General features: G+C 43.8%; 1 protein-coding gene across 1 annotated transcript in view; it reads right to left on the reverse strand.

The window, feature by feature from the left end:
• RAD54L2 (RAD54 like 2) overlaps nt 1-23,099 on the reverse strand; it is a 784,453-nt gene that overhangs the window by 745,813 nt on the left and 15,541 nt on the right. The window contains exon 2 of the mRNA XM_069206800.1: nt 19,943-20,152. Coding sequence (XP_069062901.1) covers nt 19,943-20,093 — 151 coding nt within the window. The 5' untranslated portion in view covers nt 20,094-20,152. The remainder of the gene's footprint in view (nt 1-19,942; nt 20,153-23,099) is intronic.

A 23,099-nucleotide genomic window follows, 5' to 3' on the forward strand; every position in this document is an offset into this window, starting at 1 on the left:
AAGAATATAACTTTCCTTGTGTGTTGTGCAAAGGGTGTCAAATAGAAAATCTTCTTCTATTGGATCCGTGTACATGTGGATGTTATGAAATGAAGTTGCCCTAGCTACAACCTGTTGATAAGAGGTAGAATCCTCAGATGGTGAGGGTCTAGCTGAATAGAGATCTGGATCATTAGGTGTCATAAGATCCAGATCATATGTATCCCATGGGTCTGGATCATCTAATATATCTCCTAAACCTTGAGCCCCACCTGGTGGTGTGAACCTCGAAGGAGGGTGAGATGTTGGTGGAGGAGAAGGATCTGGAGAAGGAGGTGGAGAGGATTGAGGAGAAGACTACATCCTATTCCTTCTTGAATCTGAAGTCGGCACTGACTAGCGTCCACAAATTCCAAAATTGGTTCCACGGGTGAAGGAGTGGTTGGAGACTGTCCGGAATCAACAGAGGTCTTTAAAAAAAAATACTTTTGATTCAGAAGATTTCAGTTTATGGGATATTTGCAGCACCAAATCAGTGCCGAAGTGGTCGGTACGGAAGCACTGTGTCTATTTGGTCAGGTCGGTGCTGAGGTGAAGGTAACGGAGGTCGATGCTGAAAGATTTGTCTTTTTTCAGGGCCAAGCCAGAGGGCAGGCCATCCACAGGAGTTCCTCAGCTCAGACTGTGGCTGGAAGGCAGTAGCGGACAGGTGACCTCTTTAGAAGTAGTCTTGACCGAGGGTGAAGGGGTATTTTTACTCACTTTCTGCACCTGTTGACTTTCGATGTCAGATTGAATATCCGAGTCAGAGTCTTCGACGGAGAAGGCCTGATCTTGCCCCAGCTCCTCCTGTGCATGGTCGTCGCCGACAATGTCCAGAAGCCATTTCCATCCGATGAGCTCATCGATCTCCTAGAGGCTTTTTGGATCGACAGGAACAGCACGTGTCGCAGTTCTGCTCGTTGTGGTTGTGGGAGAGACACAAATTACACACCTGGTGGTGGTCAGTGCATGGAAATTTAGAGTGGCATTGAGGGCAAAAACAAAAGTCTGTTCCATTAAGTCTGCATAGTTAGATGCCACACGAAGGAGGTAGGTCGAAAGAGGGCCACGTCTGCCCCAGAGGGTAGAGAATTGACCCTGGTGTAAGCTGGAACCAAAGGCAGAGTGAGGGAAGAAAACATGATCGAACAATACCGACAGTGATAGAAAGATGGAGAGAGTACAGTTTTGGATCAAATTGAGCCAAGAACTCGGGGCGAGAGGAACACACATCCGAACCCGGCGGCGGAGAGAAACAATCTAACAAAGCACTCAATGCACATGTCCATTACAGAGAGGAGGAGTAACATGATCCCGCGACACGAAAAGCTTCTTCGAAGAAAAACAAGTTGTACCACTCCAAACAACACTAGATGGTGAGCTCAAGCATAGCAGGTTTATCTACAGTCACACGTGCCACAGAACTTTTCATTACTTTATGTTAATCCAAGCACCACCTGTGTGGCGGTTGGCCTCAGGGCATGGCCGGAGCCCAACCTTACACCGTGCACGGCCTGCACCTGTGCGCAGGCGAAGTTTCCCGCAAGACCTGGCCTGCAGCCAGACCCTGTAGCCGCACCCCCTAACCACCAAAACACATGCTGTGCACAGCCCTTTAGCCATGCACAGCAGGAGTTAGCCGCTGCTTTTCTGGGTGTGAATAATACTTTATTTCAGCATGCAGTGCCTTAAAAGTCACATAAAACCACAATAAATATTGAATTCTTAAAATATTTGTTTAAAATAAATAAAAACAGAACACACAGGAGAATACAATCAAAGTACAATTCCAAATTACAGTGTAAAAGCTAGAAAGTGCAACTACATGGGGAGAGTGGAGCTAAGCGGCCTTGCCCAGCCTCCTTCTAATGCGCCACATACCTCAGAGGAATTTGGCAACTGCAATAGCAATGGGCAGGCTAGGGTCTTATTTTAAGATCTCAACTGCAGCATGATCTCGGGTTCCCAACTGTTTGCAGGTTCGAACAAGCCATTTGCTACGTGGGGAAGTATAAAATGGACATACAAAGAAAACATGGCCAATGAACTCCTGAAACAAATTGTAGCAGGGACATAAGTTAGGGAAGGCCCTATTCTGCCATCTATAGGTAAAGACTTTAAGAGGAAGGGAGCCAAATCTAAATTGCGTATACACCTTCCTGTCATTCGGGTCTAGAATACCATCCAGGTAGGGCTTCAGCAGCCAGGTGGACTTGAAATCCAGAAACTCACTAGTTAGTCGCCCTAGAGAATGGGGGAGATATGGACAGAGTTACCCACTCAGGACTTCACTCTTTCTTTGGTGGGGGGTAAGGGCCCTGTGGACGGGCAATTCCATGAGTCTCCCATCCCAATGGCGATCAAAGATGATTTGACTGAATTGATCCACTTGACCTTTTTGGAGGTTTCCAGCTAAGACTTCCCTAAAAACAGTGGCATAGGAGAACAGTTCGGGAGTAGCCATGATTCTCCTTCAAAACAGCAACTGTCTAAGACTAACAATGGCAACTAGTGGTTTACGAGCGAGATCCAAATGCAAATGAAGGAGCGGATTGGGGGGAGGGGGGTATGTTTCTCATGAACATGTTTTCTATGCGGGTGAGCTCCTTTACATCCTCGAAGCCCCAGAGTTCTGCCCAATAGAGTGCTGCGCTAATCAGCTTCATATTATAGACCTGGAGAGCTGCAGCTACTCTGCCCATTTGTCAATGTTGTGGAGAAAAAGATCTCTGGGGATACTATCAGTGCCAGCAGCTTTCAAACGTACTATATTGTTAATTGCATCGCAAATTTCTCCCAGGTTAAACAAGCCATCCCGGTGGCCAGTACTCAGCTGAAGAGGGAGTAAAGGGGCAGAGGTGGTCGGAAGTTGGCTTTCAGCATTATATAGGGAATTGAAAAGTTGAAACCAGTCCGCGGGCTGGATATTATTGCCAATTGCAGAGACTCCCCTATGGTTGCTTTTTCTTACCATAAGGCAGAAGGATTTGGAGTCCTTGTGTTCACAAGTGTCCTTCATAAGCCTCCATCTCTCCTCTTCCCTGTCCTTCCACTACGTCTGCTTGTACTGTTTCCACAGAATACTAACACGGGCAACATCTTTTTGCTTGATTGCACTAATTAGGTTTGCCCGGGCCAGCTGCCAGTCTCGATTAAACCAGTTATCTCCCTCGCAAGGTAAAGAACTGCAAGTGGGATGGGCAGCTGGCATAGTAAATAACTGTTCCAATCTTTTAAAAAACCCAGTATGAACGTTTAGTAGGGAGGATCAGTTTCCCGCTTCCTCTTCCATCGTAGATCTCAATGCTATGCAATGTGTCAGATCTTGGCTGATGGTGGTGAGGATATCATCTTAAAGGACTACCTTGCTCTATCTTAAACGGCGTCTGTTATTCGTGAGCTGGACCACCCTAGTTACTTGAGCAGTGGTTGGCGCAGTATGCGCCCATCCCCATGGGGCCTCTAGACTAAGGCAAAGTGGGTTATGATCACTGTCCATTTGGTTCCGGACTACCATATCATCTACTAAATGCCAATGTAGAAGGTCCATCAAAATGTAATTGATGCAACTCTTCCCCAGTGAACCAATAAACATATAGGCAGCATGCCTATTGTGTTTTGTTCTTCTGTTGACTGCCCTCAGAGTCTAAGCATTTAACTGCAGAGCGGCCTGGTGCCACTTCGTGATTTGGGGAAGGGGGGGTTTGGAGGGAGGTTTGAAAGGGGTTGTCTTCTTCTAGGAAATCACCCATGTTGTCCAAACCAACTGGTTTGAATGTGGCATTGAGGAAACCCAGCTACATTTAGGGCATGATTGGAAGGGAAGGTCTCTCACCCAGCAAAGACTAAAGAGACTGCAAAGTAGCAGAGTAGTTCGCCACCTAGTCCCCCTGGCATAAATAGGTCGGGGACAGTGGTCCTGTGTCCCTTGAGGCTGAGACCAAGAATGTCAGGGCTGTCAGTAGGTAGCCATTTCTCTACGCACTGTAGTGGGGTTTTCACCCATATTAACCGCCCTCCCCCGATGGACGACCCACCTTACCAGAAATAGCTGGAAGATTGTAGGTTGCATTGCCAGGTTTATAAGCAGGTTCAACTAGCCAGGTTTCCTGGAAGATGCATATGTCATATAGGTCAATGAGGGTATTCCAGTGAGGCAATGGAAGTTTAGATTTAAGGCCTGCCACATTCCAGGAGAATATGTTTACTTTCAGACAAGTAGTCATGGCGTTAGGTGAGGAAGGAGAATTTGCTTGGCAATCTAGGGAGCCTGCAGATAGTCTACAGGCATCCTTAGTGGCTAGTGCAACAGCCTTGGGTGGTACAATAGGGACCTTCTTGCCTCTCAGATAGGCCATATCCGCTAAGTAACTAGTGGTGTGGGCACGGCTATCAGGAATTGCACAGCTATTAGCACTATCATAAGAGGCTTGTGCCTTGGCCTCTAGGGGGTCAATCTAACTTAGAACAGGCAGTACCATCATCAAGAACAGCACAAGGGGGTGGCACACAAGAAGAGAGGGGTGGGTCAAGTTTGAACTGTATAGTAGACCCATCCAGGGGATTGGTTCTTTGATCAAGGGTCACTAAATCGTAAGCCATTTGCCCGTTCTCTAAAAGAAGCTCAATACAATCCAACAGAGAGCTTGGAAACCTATGGCGTCAGGCCCTGAGAATATCTTTTCTAATTACTGTGAGACATTCTCTACTATGACGAATCACAGAGTCTTCCCATTTCACAACCCCCACCCCCCAGAAAGTTCAGGTACACTAATCATTAAAAAATTTCGAGGAAAGGGGGTGGTGGTTCTGGCAATGTGTGCTCTACAGGGATGTCGACCCTCCCCTTGCATAGGAAGTAGAAAGTTGAAACCTTTGCTCTGTAGATAGTTGGGAGCAGATTCACATGACACACCAGCAGGTGCTCTGCAACTCATGGTGCAGGTGTCCCAGGAGTAGTGTCCTCATGTGGCGAACCTGTATGACCCACAAGATGTTTTACTGGGGGTTAAATAGGGGCAGACGGTGCCAGAGCAGGAGTGTTAGTTGAGACTGAGATAACGATGCCTTCCCTAGATATTCTCCCCCTCTCTTCCAAAAGAAGCCCCACAGTGACCACAAGAACACCAATCATTCACTTGAGGGCTGCTATTTCTGACCTAAGTGTTTGAATACAACCAACCAAGTCGTCATCTGAGGAAGGAGGGCATGCCTGGTTGTTTAATAGGCAGCCTACCCCAGCTTGTGCAGAAAAAGCTGCAGAATCCCGAGTTGTAGATGGGTCTATAATACATGTTAATGGTGAGAAGCGATTAGCAAAGGGGATGGGAGGGGGAGGGGTCACTGTGTCTTGAATGGAGCCAGAATTAGGAAGCAAATATAAAGAATTTTGGGGCATTATGTTGGTCTTACACCTCGTCCGTACCCTAGCTTTATTAAACATGTTGGGTATACTTTCCTGCTTGTTAATCAGCGGTTGGGATACCAGGCACAGTATGGGACTCTGTGGTTGATCTGCGCCAAATGATGGAACTAATATTTCCCCACAATCCACCAAGAGGTTATCAATGTGATCTAGCACGTCATTACAGCCCTATTTTTTTTTTCCAAAGAGTTTTTCTTGTGCTTCTTCTCTCCCACCACCTTAGGTCGCTTTTCTTTTACTCATCATTATGGCAAGATGTTGAGTCAGATCAAAGGGGCCTAAGGTAATGCATAGACGAGAAACTAGAGAGAAACAGAGATATTCAATAATGGCCACAAAAAAATAAAATAAAGACTCAGCAGCAGCCCCAGCTTTGATCGGCAGCGGACGGGCGCAGCTGGCCCACGCACGTCCCATGATGCGGTAGCTCCCTAGCGCTTTATTGTGCTCGCTAGTATGGTGAGTGGGAGCAGCTGTGGCAGAAAATGGCCACCTCATGAGGCCAAAGAGCAGTCTGGGATATGTAATCCCCCCGTCTGGCTTTAGCACTTTTCTGGGTGTGAGAGGGTGTACCTGAGGGTGAGTGGCAGAAATTGATTGAAAGAGAGACAGAAAGAAATAAAGTGAGAGGGAAAGAGTTTAACACTTTAATATTTCATATACTCAGAATTAGATATTTGTTAGATTTAAAATAAAAAGTGTATTTATTATTGTAAAAAAAAAAAAAAGTATATTATATATGTTTTTTTTAAATAAAAAATTACGAGGGAAATCAGTCCAGCTGGACTCTAACCCTGACAACTCAGTGTAAAGGTCTGCAACCTTAATACTGAGCTAGGTTTTTTTCCCCCCATCCTTTATGTGTTTTCTGGGACTGCAGTTGAAGCCTCAGGTAGATGATATATACACACACACACAAACAACTATGTCCCGGGGGTGAGCACCCCAGGACATAGCAGGAACCGGCCTGGTTTGGGGGGGGGGGGGGGGGGGGGGGGATGAACTTGGACATAGCCCCGTTGGGAGGTGGTCCCAGGGTCGCGGTGGTCCCAAAAGGACTTCCTTTTCTATTCTAAATAATGGCCTTGGGGGTGGTTTTCCCCTGGGTAGCTTGCTCCCCTCCCCCCCCCCAAAATAAAACAGCATTTTGCCCTTAGGAGGGAGGGGCTGGTCCCCAGGACCCGAGTGGGCCACAGGCCCCACAGCTTATTATTACCTGAATATCCCGGGGAGGTGGTGGTCCTCAGGGCAGTGAGACGGGGGCGAATGCCCGCCCCCGGAACATTAAATAACAGCCCTGCATGAAACTAATAAGCTAATAGATTGAAGATTCGTCAAGTGGCTTAAAGATATAGGCAAGTAAAAGAAATAAAATAAAAAAAATAAAAATTTGCTAAAAACTAGGTCCAAACTATAACTACTAGTGCCGACCGCCACTAGTTTTTTTTATATATATATATATTTATTTTCTCACTGAAAAAAACATTTGAAGTAGGAGTTATTTCAAGTAACTAGAACTCGCGCCCTAAGGTAACTAGAACTCGCGACCTCCCCATGCACAGTTTTTGGATCAATAATTTTTATTGCAAATGTTGCAGTGATAATATCAAGGATGCCAAAAAAGGTGTCAGTGATATAAATAATTAGCTACACATGGCGAAGGCGCGAGTTATAGTTACTTGAAATAACTAACTATAATTGCTGAATTTCTAAGGTTTTGTGCGAGTAAATTAAGAACCTAACAATAACATCCCTATAGCCTTTGGTTTTTTCAGTGAATTCCTATGTTTCTTTAGCATGCACAGATGTGAATATAAGCGGAGGACTTTGGCCACAGAGCCTGGATGGCCAGGTCCTGTGGCCAACCTTCCTGCATGCACCAAACCCAAGCTGCGCACAGCCATAAGTTTGGATACAGTGGCTGTATTTTTTCAATTTTTCTCTGGATTTGCAAATCCTCAAGTGGATTCGCCAATCCAGGGTATGTGGATCCGTGAATCAGACGAAAAAATTATAATTGAGCAATATGTACCCACAAGCGGTCCCTGGCCCTTCTGTCTCATGATAACTGTATCCTGACCCCTTATGTGTTTTTTTTTCTCTCTTCTTTTCCCACCCGAGCCAATGCAACAAACGAAATGGCGGCCGCAACTTTTCTATCAGGTTGCGGCCAACGAATCAGATTCTTCTTGGGGCATGTGGATCCGCAGAGAGATCCGCACCCTTATAGATCTACATTTTTTGGCCTTAAATTACTATGAAACTACTCAACGGAGTTACATCAAATCACAAAAAGCATGAATCTGCACAACAGAATCAGCCTTCATCCCAAATTTGGTGTAATTCCGTTCAGTGCTTCGGGCTGTAGGCGTGTCTAAAGATCCTATGGAAAAATGAATGGGGTAAACACGTTTTGGGACCCCCCCTTTTCTCAGCCCCCACTTGACAGATCACCTCAAAACTCCCAAGACAGAAGCTGAACTTAGTAAAGTATAAGTTTTGAAAATTTTGTGAAGATTCATCAAACTGCGCCAAAGTTTTTAGCAAAACACAAAATGCTGTTTCTATAGAGACTAGGTCCTTTGTACAACTGCCTAGTGGCAACCACCACTCGAGAGAGAGAGACACACACACACACACACACACACACACGAAAATCAGCTTTTATGTTCAGCAACACCTGAAAGTCTGAATTTCTAATTATATATCCATACTTGCACATATAGAACTTTATGCAACACAATTTTATATCTCTAGTTTCCTTATAAATACCCTTTCTATGTAGTTATGCATCTTTATACTTATTACTTCACACCGACCGTAGAAAGAAAAAAGGCCTTCAACTCCCTCCAATGCACTACTGTCTCATCCCATGATTCTCTCAGTTTCTCCTTTACCTCCACTCTCTGACTCACCCCAAGCTTCACTGTACTACTACGATACTCATATAACCCTTTCTAGGCTCTTCCCTCCACTGTACCTCGTTGACTCGCTTGAAATCTCATTTTACCACCATGATCTCCAAAATAACCTTTTCTAGACTATATCCTCCTGTATCCCTCCTTTGACTCATTCCAAACATCCCTTACTACTATAACCGCCGTTTTACCCATTTGTAGACTCTTCCCTCATCTAACCCTCCTTTCACTCATCCCCAACCTTTTACTACGATCTCCACAATAACCCCTTCTAGACTCTTCCCTCCTTTGACTCATCCCAAACCTCATCTAATATGAACTCCCAAATAATACTATTTAGACTCCTCCCGCCTCTATCCCTATTTTATACTATTCAAACTAACAGACTTATCACCATTAATCGTTTGAGTTCCAGAGTGGCTGGTGACTCGCCAAAAAGCACTTCAGCGTCTCATCTGGAGTAGTATGCGCTTTATAAATAAAATAAAATTACTTCAACATAAATGGAGCCAGAACTAACAACAAAATTAGAAAACCTTCTTAAACTATGGGAGACATTCAGCATTGTCAATTGTATGAACGTTTGATCCCACCGATGTAATCCAATCCATTCCAGCAGTGGCTCATTGAGGACGTCAATGTGGAAGCATTTTTTTAGGCCTCAAGAAAGAAACAACCATGACAGAAAGCAGCCTGACTCAACTCTATCAAAACGAGAGTGGAATTTTTCGGGAAGAAAGATACAGAAACAATAAAGAATTAAGAAATCAAACAACAAAAAAAATCCATTGACTCATCTTACTTGCACTATTGTGCCTCCAGATGCAAACTAACTTAAACAAAGAGCTATTTAAAATTATTGCTGAATTCTGGCAACCATATGGCGTCCCAGTCATTCTTCAAAAAAAATTCAGGGTGTGCCAGTCATTCTTCAAAAAAATTGTAACTCAATTGCAGTACTTTTCTCTGAAAAAGCTAAAGATATAGACCTACTTGCAAACAAAAACAATTATTAAATCAGATCACACAAATAACTGGGCAACAATCCAAAAACAAACCGAAATCTGTGTTTGTTTTTAATCAACGCCCCATAAAAGGCACAATGGAGCTAATTATTTCTATCTGAAATGCCAGCTCTCACGTGTACTCCATATATATATTTAAGAACATTTCTCAACGATCACTCTGTGGCTACTCTGGTTTGAGTGATCATTAACAAGTCACTATCAACTGGCAAACCACACTGTGAACAAGCTAACTTTGAAAAATTACAGCCTGGACCCAGAAAACCCAACAACCCACAGATCTGTATCAAACGGTTCATTTTTGAGTAAACTAGTTTATACAAGCAACACTGGTTTTTATTTTTGAGTTAATCGATCAAAACAATCTTCTCTCCAACCAACAGATTCTGGTCTTGAAGATGTACCAGGGCAGCACTAACTGCTGATAAGAATACTGCAAGTGACCTCTGAGTCTATCACCTTATGAAGGATCAGGGATGTGGAATTCCTATCGCCCGACGCCCGGGACATCTTGTTTGGGGTCAAGGGCAACAAGTTTTTATGTTCACTTTGTCCTTGGGACAAGTAGGCCCAACCCTCTACAGCACAAACCCTTTGGCTGCCTGTTTACAGAGAGTGGAACTCTCTGCAGTTGAGGTAATGTGTTTCCAAAAGATAATGCTGTTCGAACTTGTATTTATGGTTCATTATTTGAAAACCTTCATTATTAGGGTGAGTGCTGTAAATAAATGTTTTAAGGTCACACTTCACTACTGCCGTTGGTTCCAGTACAAAAAAAGAAAAACGTGTATACACATGTTTGAAAAGTTTAGGCTATGAGGCTAAGTATAATGCTCCCAGAATGCTCTCTGATTAGATGCAAATGAAGTGTCATTTAGTAAAATGTTTTGATGCATGCTAGTATTTCCCAAAAATATTTCGAATGGAAAATCAGTGTAACCATTTTCAACACGATTATGGGAACCATGAAAATAAACAAACACTGACAAAGCCAACTGATCTGACATATTTTTATAAGTCTTTTAGTTTCATCAATGCGTGTCTTGTTTTGACATGGCTTTTGTAACACTTTATTGTTGTGGGAGCTACCAGGCCCTCAACATTGTAACAAACACTGGCAAAAACCCCCCAAAACGTTTTTGAACTCTAAAAGCACACGTTGCCACCAGTGGCATAACAAAGGCCCCGCAGCCGCCCTCCAGGGGGCCCCTTCAGCACAGCACCTGCCCTGAGTGAGTCTGGAGAGGGGGCTCCTCCATGTTCTTTGCAAAGGGGCACCCTCCAGTTTCATTACGTCACTGATTGCCACTGTTGTTCCTGACACTGAACAAAACTACTTTGTGTGCCAATATGCTCCTTGTGGAAGAGAAGAATGCGATCACTCACAGTAAAGCCAGCCGAAAGAGAGAGAAATAGAAGTTTAATAAAAACAAAATGTCTTTGTTAACACCAGACCTAATTAGGGACCAAGACCCACATGTAGGTAGCTTTTTGCATGTCGCAAACAGCGACTTTCGCTGTTTGCGACGTGCAAAAAGCACATTGCGATGCACAAACCCAGTTTTGCGATTCGGTAACCTGATGTTCCCTTCCTAATTGCGACTCGCAGTGCAATGTAGGATTGTTTTGCGAACGCGGGCGCAAGCCAATCGCAGTTTGCACCCATTTCAAATGGGTGCTAACACTTTCACAAAAGGGAAGGGGTCCCCCTGGGACCCCTTCCCCATTGTGAATGTCACTGTAAACATTTTTTCAGAGCAGGCAGTGGTCCTGCGGACCACTGCCTGCTCTGAAAAAATGAAACAAAAAAGTTTCATTTTTCGTTTTTGTAATGCATCTCGTTTTCCTTTAAGGAAAACGGGCTGCATTACAAAAAAAACTGCTTTATTGAAAAGCAGTCACAGACAAGGTGGTCTGCTGTCTCCAGTAGGCCACCATCCCTGTGAGGCCGCCATTCGCAAGGGGGTCACAAATTGCGACCCACCTCATGATTTTTCATGAGGTGTGCATTTGCGAAGCCCTTGCGAAGCACAGATGGTGTCAGGGGCAACATCCTACATTCGGATTTGCGACTTGCAATTTGCGGGTCGCAAATCTGAACCTACCTACATGTGGCCCCAAATTCTTAAAGAAAGTCACAAAAGTGCACCCATGGTATATGTCGTACCCCTATAAAATATTTGTGAACTGTATTTTAGCATGGGTAAATACGCATGTGTAGATTTTCTCATGTGAAAATCTATTGAGCATTTGCAAGTTTATTTTCCCTCCAGCCACTTTCTTCCCAACCCTGGAAGAAGTTCTAATTCTGCCATTGTCAGGAGTAAATGTCCAACCTTTCTTATTATGGGAAAATATTAGAGAGAAGCTCAAAGGCATTCCAGCCCTGGAACTATTGCTTACTGCTTCCTCCAGCCCCAGTATGCAGATCTGCAGAAAGGTGGAAAAATAAGGAAATTGCTACAGTAGGGATTGAAACTGCAAGTATTCAAGCCCTACTATGGTAGTAGCCCTGGCATAATCAGAGAGGCTATTATCAGAGCTCTTACATAATGAGATTGCTGCCATAATTTGGCGCCACACTACATGGCACCAAAGGGACAAGTAGATCTTTTTACAGGACAAGTAGATTTGAGAAGCAGCCTGTCCCGTGGACAAGTAGATATTTTAATAAATTCCACACCCCTGAGGATGTCTGCCTTCAGTCCAATTTCTCTATATTTTACCAAGTTCCCGGTGACTTGCAATATCACTATAATGTACAGCAGTGGGTGCTTTATCCCTTATATAGATGGGTAACAGTGAATTACGGGAATGTTTTCAATGAATGGTTCTGAGTGACATCAGACAGACAACGAGTGTGACGCTTGAGTTGTCTATGATGTCACTTAAAAGAACTCCAACTCTTGGCACACAACACTGAAATACACCTAAGGGTACCAGGAGACAACAACCAAAGTGCTAGTGGTCCCTGAGCTCCAAAGAGAGCACAACCACCTCTGCAGACTGGGTCTAACAATGAAAATCTCACCTATCAAAGCCAGGCAAGACAACTGGGGAACTTTTGGGATACAGCTCGGTCTCTATTCCCAGACAGATGCAGTGGTAAAAACCACATTTCTAGCCAATGCTACAGCATAAAACAATGCAGTGGTTGTAGGAGCACGGGTCAACTCATGCCCTGCCTGCTGCAATGCCTTTTATGCTGGTTATCAGGGATACCAGATCAAAAACTGCAGAAATCCCAACAAGTAGCTAGACATTTCACTTTGTGGTGAAAAATATGAAATGTGATATCCATATTAAAAAGTCATCACCTTCACCCTAAAAAATAAGATAGGATAATACGAACCATACTGCCTACTCTGGCTCCACAGGAAACAAAAAGGTACATCTAGTACCAAAGGCAAGAGCAGAGGTGACAGAAGCGTTGTAGCTGTGGCATTAGCCTCTAGAATAACCAACCTTCAAACATAGGAAATGTTATTCTATGATGCTCTCCAGACACAGTTAAAGCCCACCTAGATTAACATTAGTTCTTATTGATGCTTAAATTCTTCCAGAATCTGTAAGAAGAGTATGACCTGCAGTGTTTTCAGTTTTGCACGTAGTAACAGCTCCATCATGACCTTCTACAAGTGCAGGATGACATTCCTGAGTTCTCCCTGAGGAAGGCTAAGATCACCCTCACGAATCTCAAGGAGCACAAACTGTCAGACATTGAGAAAATGCTACTACATAACTTACCTGACCAGATGGCAGGAGTCAGGAAAGGCATGGGAGGGGGATCTGGGCCCTTTACAGGATTAGGACCGCAGGGAGGCAGTGGGGGCCCCCAGGGAGGCGGTTATAACCTCACAATTACAGTTAATATAGCTGAAAAGTCCTTCACAGGGTCTATTTAACTAGAGCTAGGCTACATCGCATGGGACTGATCCCTACTGGGAACTGCTTGCGGTGTGGCGACCCACAAGTCGACTTTCTGCACACATTTTGACATTTCCTGGGACTAACCTGCTTTTGAGGGGGGTGGTAACGTGTGAGGGTTCTGGGTTTGGACATTCCCGGAGATACTAAACATATACTTCCTTAGATCATGGATAATCTGGGGGGTGGGGGCGGCTGCTACCATAAGGCACTCCTTTGGCTAGGACTGGTGGTCGGTAAGAGCGAAATCGCTAAAGTCTGGAAGGCGATGGAGGCTCCCCCAGTGGGGACATGGGCCAAAAGCATGGATCAACTGGAACGTTCAATATATTTGTCAAAGGGATGTCCACAGAAGCACTTTAAGTTCTGGAAGGAGTGAGCGGAGTACAGGGGGATATAACTTCAGCCATGTGCCAGTGGACCAAGGGCTGCTAATAGGTGTTTAGGGAGGCAGGGGGGAGACAATATCCATGAGCCACCATGAGGATTGGCATATGTTGCGATACATTATTGTACACAGCTTTGGTAATCTGTGTTGTGTGAGGATTCCTACGTTTTATGATGTGCTGCTTATGTACCACTGTAATGTAAAATAAATTGCGCTCCACGCATTTCTTTGCTCCTGCGTTGTAAAATCCCACAGGCTCCCTCTACTCTCTTATTCCACTGCCATTCCCCTACAGATGTTCTCTTGCAAGGATCCTGTTGGTCATACAATAACCATCTAAAACACTGATTCTTGCATATCTGTACCTGGTTTATTGTTGAAACTACAAATATATGGATCAGATTTTACATGTAAAACACACTAGTGTTTGCTGTATATGTGAAGAGTGTTCACCAGGCCCAGTCCATGTGACCTACCTCTTACTGACAGCACTTTATAGTACCTAGAAACAATTAAATTGTCTAGTGTGCCATATACACACGTGCACAGTTAATGAACATTCTCATTCTGCTAGACTACACAGGGTGTCAGGGAATTAGATCAAACTGTAGGTGAGCATCAACTGCAGGCGGGGGTGAATCAGAGTTGGGGTGAAAATGGTAGATTGTATTCAACCTAGACATCATTGAGGCTAGGTAACAGTAAAATGATAAATCTTTGGACCAAAATTAAAAACATTTTTTAAACTCAATCTATACATTTGACAAGGATTGGGTGGCTGGCTTTATGTCAACTGACAAGCAGCAATGGATCATCACAAAAATAGGGTGCAAGGGTTTGGGTTACGGAGATGGCTGGGAGGCCTTACTGTGCAGTACACTCACAAATACCATGTTGGGTCCAGTCAGCTATGTTTACTTAACCTTAAGCTCTACCTGGGTAGCTGTGGCTGCAGTCAGCAAGGTTTAGCAAAGGAATCATTTGTAAATTATTTAATAGCACCAAAAAACAGAATAAGGAAAGTTCACACGAGATGAAAGAAACAAGACATCAATTTATAAAACTAGATTAGGTGTTTATGAACTTTTAGAGACCTTAAACATAAAAATCCACCAGACTGCTCCGGAGAAACAGAATATAGAAATAATAAATAACTTTTATATCAAATGCAAAGAAGCACTGGCCAATCAAAAATTTGGAAACTTTCAGAAAGTTTGTAAAAGTTAGTTCGACAACTGTGGCCTGAGTTGAGCAACTAAGTCTGGCAGAACAGAGGTCTAGGGGGCCAGAAGTCATACTTTGGGCAGTAACCTGGACACCAGTTTATTTTTAAAGGGAAGATCCAAACTTTACAGGACAACCGCCAAAGACACCAATGCTGAGGGATGCAGGCAAAAAGATGCTCAAAGGATGCTAATGTCGACGGAGATACCTTTGTGGTGATTTCTCGATCCACAGGAGAAGTGGGGCAAACTTGGCCACAGAGGTAGGTGTCACTAGAAGTCTTCTTCTATATTGCAGTAGCCAGCTAGCTGGTGCTGGGCCACTGGTCAGTCTGCACTGGGGTTGGAGCAAAATCCACTGGTGGGGATTAGCTCCCCTGGGGTATGACTAATCGGTCCTGGATAGCACACCTGGGGGTCAGCAGGCATGGTTGCATTTGTTGGCTATCTCAGATTTGTCCTCTTGGGTGCCCGGCGACTAGTAGCAAAACATCTGTGGTGGCTAACAACTTTGCAACTAGGGTAACTTCAGCTCTTTTGTCCCTGGAGCTGGTTCCAGGAGATCAACAGATAGATTCTTGGAGTCACTGATGTTGTTGGATGACTGGAATCAATTTTTCACTGAGCCAGGAGCCGTAGACACAGTCCAATCTTTGGTAGCCCAAAGTGCAGGAGGTACAGTTCCTCCGAGAGTGCAGCCTCTCTTTATGTGGGTTCAAGGGAAGCTGGACGGTCCTTCTTTGGTCCTCTCTCTGATTCCAGCGTGATCTCAAGGCCAGGGTGCCATATTTATCCCAGGAAAGTGCCCTGACGGAACCATGCCGTCAATAGTTAATGGCCTACTGGGCCCCCTCCAACCCACTGATGAAGTTCCTGTGATGTGTGGCATCTGGCTATCCCAGAATGCCACTTTCTTGCCCCTTTCAGGATGGCATGACCCTTCTTCGGTCATCAGGAGCTTCGGAGCCCACCCTAGAGGGGTGGCTACCTGAGGGCAACATACCCACGGTAAAACCAGTTTGGGAGTAAGTCTTCCCTCTCTGCCTGCGTCTCAATGCTGCTACAGGCATCCTGCTCAGTGGTCCTGGGCCAGGCGGCCCACCAAAGGTGGCTTCCCCTTTGAAGTGTGCCTCTGGGCTAACCCCAGATTAGCCATCCTGGCAGTAGAGGTGACAACTCACTGCTGCGGAACTGCCTTTGTTACTGAGCCTGGGAGTCATTCACATGTCTCTTCAAGCTGTCAGAAAGCCGTCTGTGTGCCTTTGTGAGGCTACTGGACGAGCGGAGCACACAGTGGCAACTTTCTAAAAGTTGCCTACCTTAAATAGTGACATAAATTTCGGTCATCAGGTCGCATTTAATGCCGTGATTAATTTGATACCCTACATGATTCAGTTTGATAGTCCCAGTAAAAAGTTAGGCGAGTTGGGATGCCACCCAGTAACCCTGTGTTAGCCAACGGGGCTACCAACTTTACCCACAGCAAAATGACAATTTGAAAGTGCTGTTTTTAATACATATCGGAAAACATGTGTCTTACTAAACAAAATACAGCTCCCTGCTATAGAACTCCATAGGCCTTCCTTGGGGAAGACATATATAATGTTAAGGGATAAGGTGGCTTTGCCATTAGTTTCAATGGCAAAGTCGAACTGGCAGTGAAAACACTGTCCTTCCAGCCTGCAGTGTCAGGCTGGGAGTCATATTGTATATTGTCACACGGGGTTGCACAAACAGTGCTGCAGCCCTGAGTGGTCACTCTGTCTTACGTGGCCTGGGTACCATATACTACAGACTTATGAGTAAGTCAGGCCTCGCCAATTGGGTGTATTCAACTCGACATGTACTTTGTATGAGGTTAATACACTGACACTGAGGTCTGGTTATCAGACCTCAGTGCACTCTGAGTCGAAAAAACAGTAGCATCAGTCAAAAAATATGGGTCGAACAGGGTCTTTGTGTGGCTATATTTCACCAGTTTTTAATTGAATTGTGTTTCTTGAATTGGGCCAAAATGTGAGGTAAACCACAGAAAAAAGCCAAACATCCCAGTAAAATTACCATATTGGCTGACCACAAATACCTCACTGTGATCAATTATTTACCTTATTGTAGTACAAACATTTTATCCATCAAAAAGCCATGCACCATTAACTATTCCTATATGTTCCTAGTGTAAATTTGACAAAAGTTATGGATCCTCAATCATTTATGTCTTCATGCATGCCTGTGCCATTTTTCTACAGTCCTATCATCACGAAGACCTCTTCACATTATGTTCATACATGTTTATATACTCACTGGGGGCACCAAGTCTAAAACTGTGTTTAGTTCAAATATATTTAATTTTGTCTCAAGCATTTACCATTCCAGGGATGTGGAATTCCTCTTGTTTGGGGTCAAGGGCAACAAGTTTTTATGTTTACTTTGTCCTTGGGACAAGTAGGCCCAACCCTCTGCAGCACAAAACCTTTGGCTGTCTGTTTACAGAGAGTGGAACTGTCTGCAGTTGAGGTAATGTGTTTCCAAAAGATAATGCTGTTCGAACTTGTATTTATGGTTCATTATTTGAAAGCCTTCATTATTAGGGTGAGTGCTGTAAATAAATGTTTTAAGGTCACACTTCACTACTGACGTTGGTTCCAGTACAAAAAAAAAAAAACTTGTATACACGTTTGAAAAGTTTAGGCTATGAGGCTAAGTATAATGCTCCCAGAATGCTCTCTGATTAGATGCAAATGAAGTGTCATTTAGTAAAATGTGTTGATGCATGCTAGTATTTCCCAAAAATATTTCTAATGGAAAATCAGTGTAACCATTTTCAACACGATTATGGGAAGCATGAAAATAAACAAACACTGACAAAGCCAACTGATCTGACATATTTTTATAAGTCTTTTAGTTTCATCAATGCGTGTCTTGTTTTGGCATGGCTTTTGTAACACTTTATTGTTGTGGGAACTATCAGGCCCTCAACATTGTAACAAACACTGGCAAAAACCCCCCAAAAAGTTTTTGAACTCTAAAAGCGCACGTTGCCACCAGCGGCATAACAAAGGCCCCGCAGCCGCCCTCCAGGGGGCCCCTTCGGCACAGCACCTTCCCTGAGTGAGTCTGGAGAGGGGGCCTCCTCCATGTTCTTTGCAAAGGGGCACCCTCCAGTTTCATTACGTCACTGATTGCCACTGTAGTTCCTGACACTGAACAAAACTACTTTGTGTGCCAATATGCTCCTTGTGGAAGAGCAGAATGCGATCACTCACAGTAAAGCCAGCCGAAAGAGAGAGAAATAGAAGTTTAATAAAAACAAAATGTCTTTGTTAACATCAGACCTAATTAGGGACCAAGACCCACATGTAGGTAGCTTTTTGCATGTCGTAAACAGCGACTTTATCTGTTTGCGACGTGCAAAAAGCACATTGCGATGCACAAACCCAGTTTTGCGACTCGCAATTAGTAAGGGGTGTTCCCTTCCTAATTGCGAATCGCAGTGCAATGTAGGATTGTTTTGTGACAGCGAACGCGGGCGCAAACCAATCGCAGTTTGCACCCATTTCAAATGGGTGCAAACACTTTTGCAAAAGGGAAGGGATCCCCATGGGACCCCTTCCCCATTGTGAATGTCACTGTAAACATTTTTTCAGAGCAGGCAGTGGTCCTGTGGACCACTGCCTGCTCTTAAAAAATGAAACGAAAACGTTTCATTTTTAGTTTTTGTTATGCATCTCGTTTTCCTTTAAGGAAAACGGGCTGCATTACAAAAAAATAAAATAAAAAAAAAACTGCTTTATTGAAAAGCAGTCACAGACATGGTGGTCTGCTGTCTCCAGCAGGCCACCATCCCTGTGAGGGCCGCCATCCGCGAGGAGGTCCCAAATTACGACCCACCTCATGATTATTCAGGGACACCATCCTACATTCAGATTTGCGACTCGCAATTTGCAGGTCGCAAATCTGAACCTACCTACATGTGGCCCCAAATTCTTAAAGAAAGTCACAAAAGTGCACCCATGGTATATGTCGTACCCCTATAAAATATTTGTGAACTGTATTTTAGCATGGGTAAATACGATGTGTAGATTTGCTCATGTGAAAATCTATTGAGCATTTGCAAGTTCATTTTCCCTCCAGCCACTTTCTTCCCAACCCTGGAAGAAGTTCTAATTCTGCCATTGTCAGGAGTAAATGTCCAACCTTTCTTATTATGGGAAAATTTTAGAGAGAAGCTGGTAAAAATCTTTAAAACATGCAGGTTAGTAGGTTTGCAGACTCAAAGGCATTCCAGCTCTGGAACTATTGCTTACTGCTTCCTCCAGCCCCAGTATGCAGATCTGCAGAAAGGTGGCAAAATAAGGAAATTGCTACAGTAGGGATTGAAACTGCAAGTATTCAGGCCCTACTATGGTAGTAGCCCTGGCATAATCAGTGAGGCTATTATCAGAGCTCTTACATAATGAGATTGCTGCCATAATTTGTCGCCAAACTACATGGCACCAAAGGGACAAGTAGATCTTTTTACAGGACAAGTAGATTTGAGAAGCAACCTGTCCCCTGGACAAGTAGATATTTTAATAAATTCCACACCCCTGCATTCATATTGTTGTATTGGCACATTTCTGAATAGCTGTGATGTACTCATTCAGAACTGCGCTATTTATCAGGTCATATTTCCATAGATAAATAGTTATCCTTTTTTTTTTTTTAAAGGGCACAACAAAAAGGTGTCCTAATGCAAACTGAAAATAAATAGGAATAAGTAAATAAAAAAAACATGTGTGTGCTAGCACAAAATCAGGTTTTCAAGTGGTATCTTAAAAACATTTAGAAAGGATGCCACAATATCCTTTCCCCTTCTTTGAGGCCACATCATTCTCTGCAACAGAATAATCCAACCTTTCCAATCTCCCAATCATAAATTCTATATATTCCCCACTACCAATTCCTCTCCTTTCACCACCAATCGTTTAATTGATTCAGCTAGTTTTATTTTCTCACTGTGTTGCTGGTCAACTCACCTTTGTCATCAGGCACATCATCCTCATCATCACCATCATTGTCCTCATCCATTTCTTCCTCATCATCGTCCTCTTCTTCCTCTTCCATGTCCTCTGGTTCCAAGTCTGGGTCAAGATCTGGGTCGCTCCCAGAGACAGACTCATCCGACATGGCTCCTCCGGACTGTGCTCCCAGGGCATTACCTGAACATGATCTCCTGCAGAGTAAACCTGCAAAAGAGAAAATACACGTAGTAACTGGATATCAGTCATATGTAGGAGGAAGCATTGCAGATGTATACAAGAAATGGAGAAGATTAAAGAAGTCGTTTTGTCTAAATCACACATACCAATAGAATCACTATTAATTAGATATAGCTTTTTAACCTGATAACTCTGTTATCAAATGACTGATCATTATGATACAGAACCAAGGCAAACTATTGTTCTCTGAAGCATAAAGCAGGTCTGTACCTAAAGAGATTGCTATGGTATCTATAGAACACACCCACAGATCTGTTGAAGAGAAGGGCATCTCAACTGGTTGTCCTCAAAAAGCACCTACCCTCGATGTGGATAGCTGCATCCACAGGTCCATAGAGTCCTTTCGGTAGAAGTGACAGCATAAATTAGTCTCTGATAATTCCCATCCACATGTAAGGCTACTGAGTCGAATTTTACAAATGGTTTTGGCAGGCTAAACTTCCAAGATAAGCTATAAAACAAACCCACCTTCTCAGGTAAAAATGCCTATCATTGATCTCTTGAGTTTTGTTTTCCAATTCACCATTTGCTAACTCTGTTTAGACACACAGACAGTAAGGTAAAGTTTTCTAAGGAGCACACATATAGATATTATCACTACACAACTAATATGGTAAGAACCACAGTGTACAGTTTGTATTGGCTTACTCCAGGGAGCACCTACATATTTAAAAAAACAGTATTGGCAAAGCCAGTACATCAGCTGTTGACAGTCTGCTTCTTGGCTTTGTCAACAATAGTGAGGGCCCCCATGGCAGTCTCTGGGGAGTTGCCTGATAAGGTTACTGAAATGGACTATTTTCTATGTAGGTGACAACACTGTGCTTGGGCAAGAACCAATGGCTCAAGTCAGTGAACTCACTGGCCATGTGAAAGACAATAGAACAGACCAATGGATTAAGAGGGCTAGTTGAAAGCCCCATTTTTGTTAAGTAGGATTCTTTTTAATGAAACATTTTACCACAATTTAATGATCTTAGACAATGCCATCCCAAAAAAGAAATTATACTTTTAATGTTATATAACATAATATCAACTACAACTTCTGAAAAGATCATTTTCAAACTAACATTGACTAACAAATACACACAAAGGTTAAGCAAACTCACAGCAGACCAGAGAAATCCCATACCTAACGGAGTGTGGTAATCTTTTACAGGAACAAACACATCCATTGATAAGGGAAGACTCAGGGCCTCATTACGGCCCTGGCGGGTTGCGGCGGTGGTCCTACCGCAGCTAATGTGGTGGTCCAACTGCCAAATTACGACCACCAGCACCACCAGATTCCGATTTTAACAGCAGTGATGGCAGTCCTAATACACCAGGACAGCACTGCAACCAGCTCTTCCCTGAGGATTACGACCCACTTCTCCATCAGCGGTTTCATGACAGTAGCACTGCCATGAAATGGCTGGCAGAGACGGGATGCAAGCAGCCCCAGGGTGGGCCCTGCACTGCTCATGCAGTTGTCATGGGCAGTTCAGGGGCCACCCCCGTTGCAATGAACTTTGCAACGGGTGCTGGTACACCCTATGCACTACAGCATTGCCGCCGGCTCTACTACCGGAGACAGTGCTGTATGCCGTTTCCAGCTGGGCCAGTAGGCGGACACTGAAATTCCACCCACTGTCTCAGCTGGAAAGTCGTAATGGCCCCAGCGGGGAGGCTGCCACGCTCGCAGCAACCTACACATCGGTACTTCCGCAGATAGGCTTTTCCGTCTGCCGAAGCTGTAATAAGGGCCTCAGTGTCAAAGACTTAGGAAACCAAATAGTGATGTAGTGACAGCATCTAAACAAGCAATTATCCCTCAGGCCACACAATACTTATTTTCCCACAACTAGATAGACAGACCAAATGACCAACCAGTCATTTGTGCCAATAACCAACACTTCACTTGATTGGTCGGTCTTCATCCAGACGCAGCAGGCATCCACAAAACAAGCAGACCTACACTAAATATTCCCACAGAGCGTGTCGACAATACATCAGACCCAGTAAACATCCACAAGCAGATATATTGCAAAAAATGTTAAACAATTACAATCTGAGCTATCATAACCAAAGAGTGAAATATTTGTACTCCACGAATAAGCTTACAAATAAACACTGTTGAGCACATAAAAAGGACACACAGACCAACAGAAATGTGTAAATATGAAAATGACAAAGTAGCATAGTTGGTTCCCATTCTTGTACCTTAACCACTAATCTGAGAACAGGTGAAATCTATCTGCTCATGGGAAAGCCAAAGATTTAGGCAGGCACAAAGACATAGGAGGGTCAAGCAAACCAACTCTAAAGACCGCACAGGTGCGGACCACAGTACTGTGGCATCTCTCACAACTTGATGGAAGACCTCTTTGACTATCCTAGTGCTTGCGTTGTCTGTTTGGAGATAGCTTCTAAAATCTAGACATCATAGCATCAGGACAGCGCCTCTAGCAAATTGTGGTTTTGATTATGTAATCTGTGTACTGCCCTACATGGATCAGAGGAGAACTTTGGCCACAACTGTCCTAGAACAAACACTGTGCTCAATATGCAGCCTGGATGACACTGATCTTTGATCTTGCAGAGAAGGATAGCCAACTCTAATTTTGACCTGCTCCCTGGCCCAGCTATCCAGGTACAGGAGATCAGGCTCTCATTTGAGATCTGGCAGAGGGTACAACCATTATGCTCTCAGAGTGTAGGTAGTGATAGGTAGGAATATATAGAAATAAGATTGTCATGGTTGGATTGTTTATTCTATTAACCATGTTATCAATGCTGGTTATAGTGCTTTGTTTCATCTAACTAATAATAATCGCAGCTTGTTCCTCCATGCAAAAATACGATTGTTTCAATAAATGTTTGAAAACCTTTACTTGTATCTTTTTTGTGTTTACACCGGGCATGCATGAGTAAA

This window comes from Pleurodeles waltl, chromosome 9, assembly GCF_031143425.1.
Source record: "Pleurodeles waltl isolate 20211129_DDA chromosome 9, aPleWal1.hap1.20221129, whole genome shotgun sequence".
NCBI lineage: Eukaryota > Metazoa > Chordata > Amphibia > Caudata > Salamandridae > Pleurodeles > Pleurodeles waltl.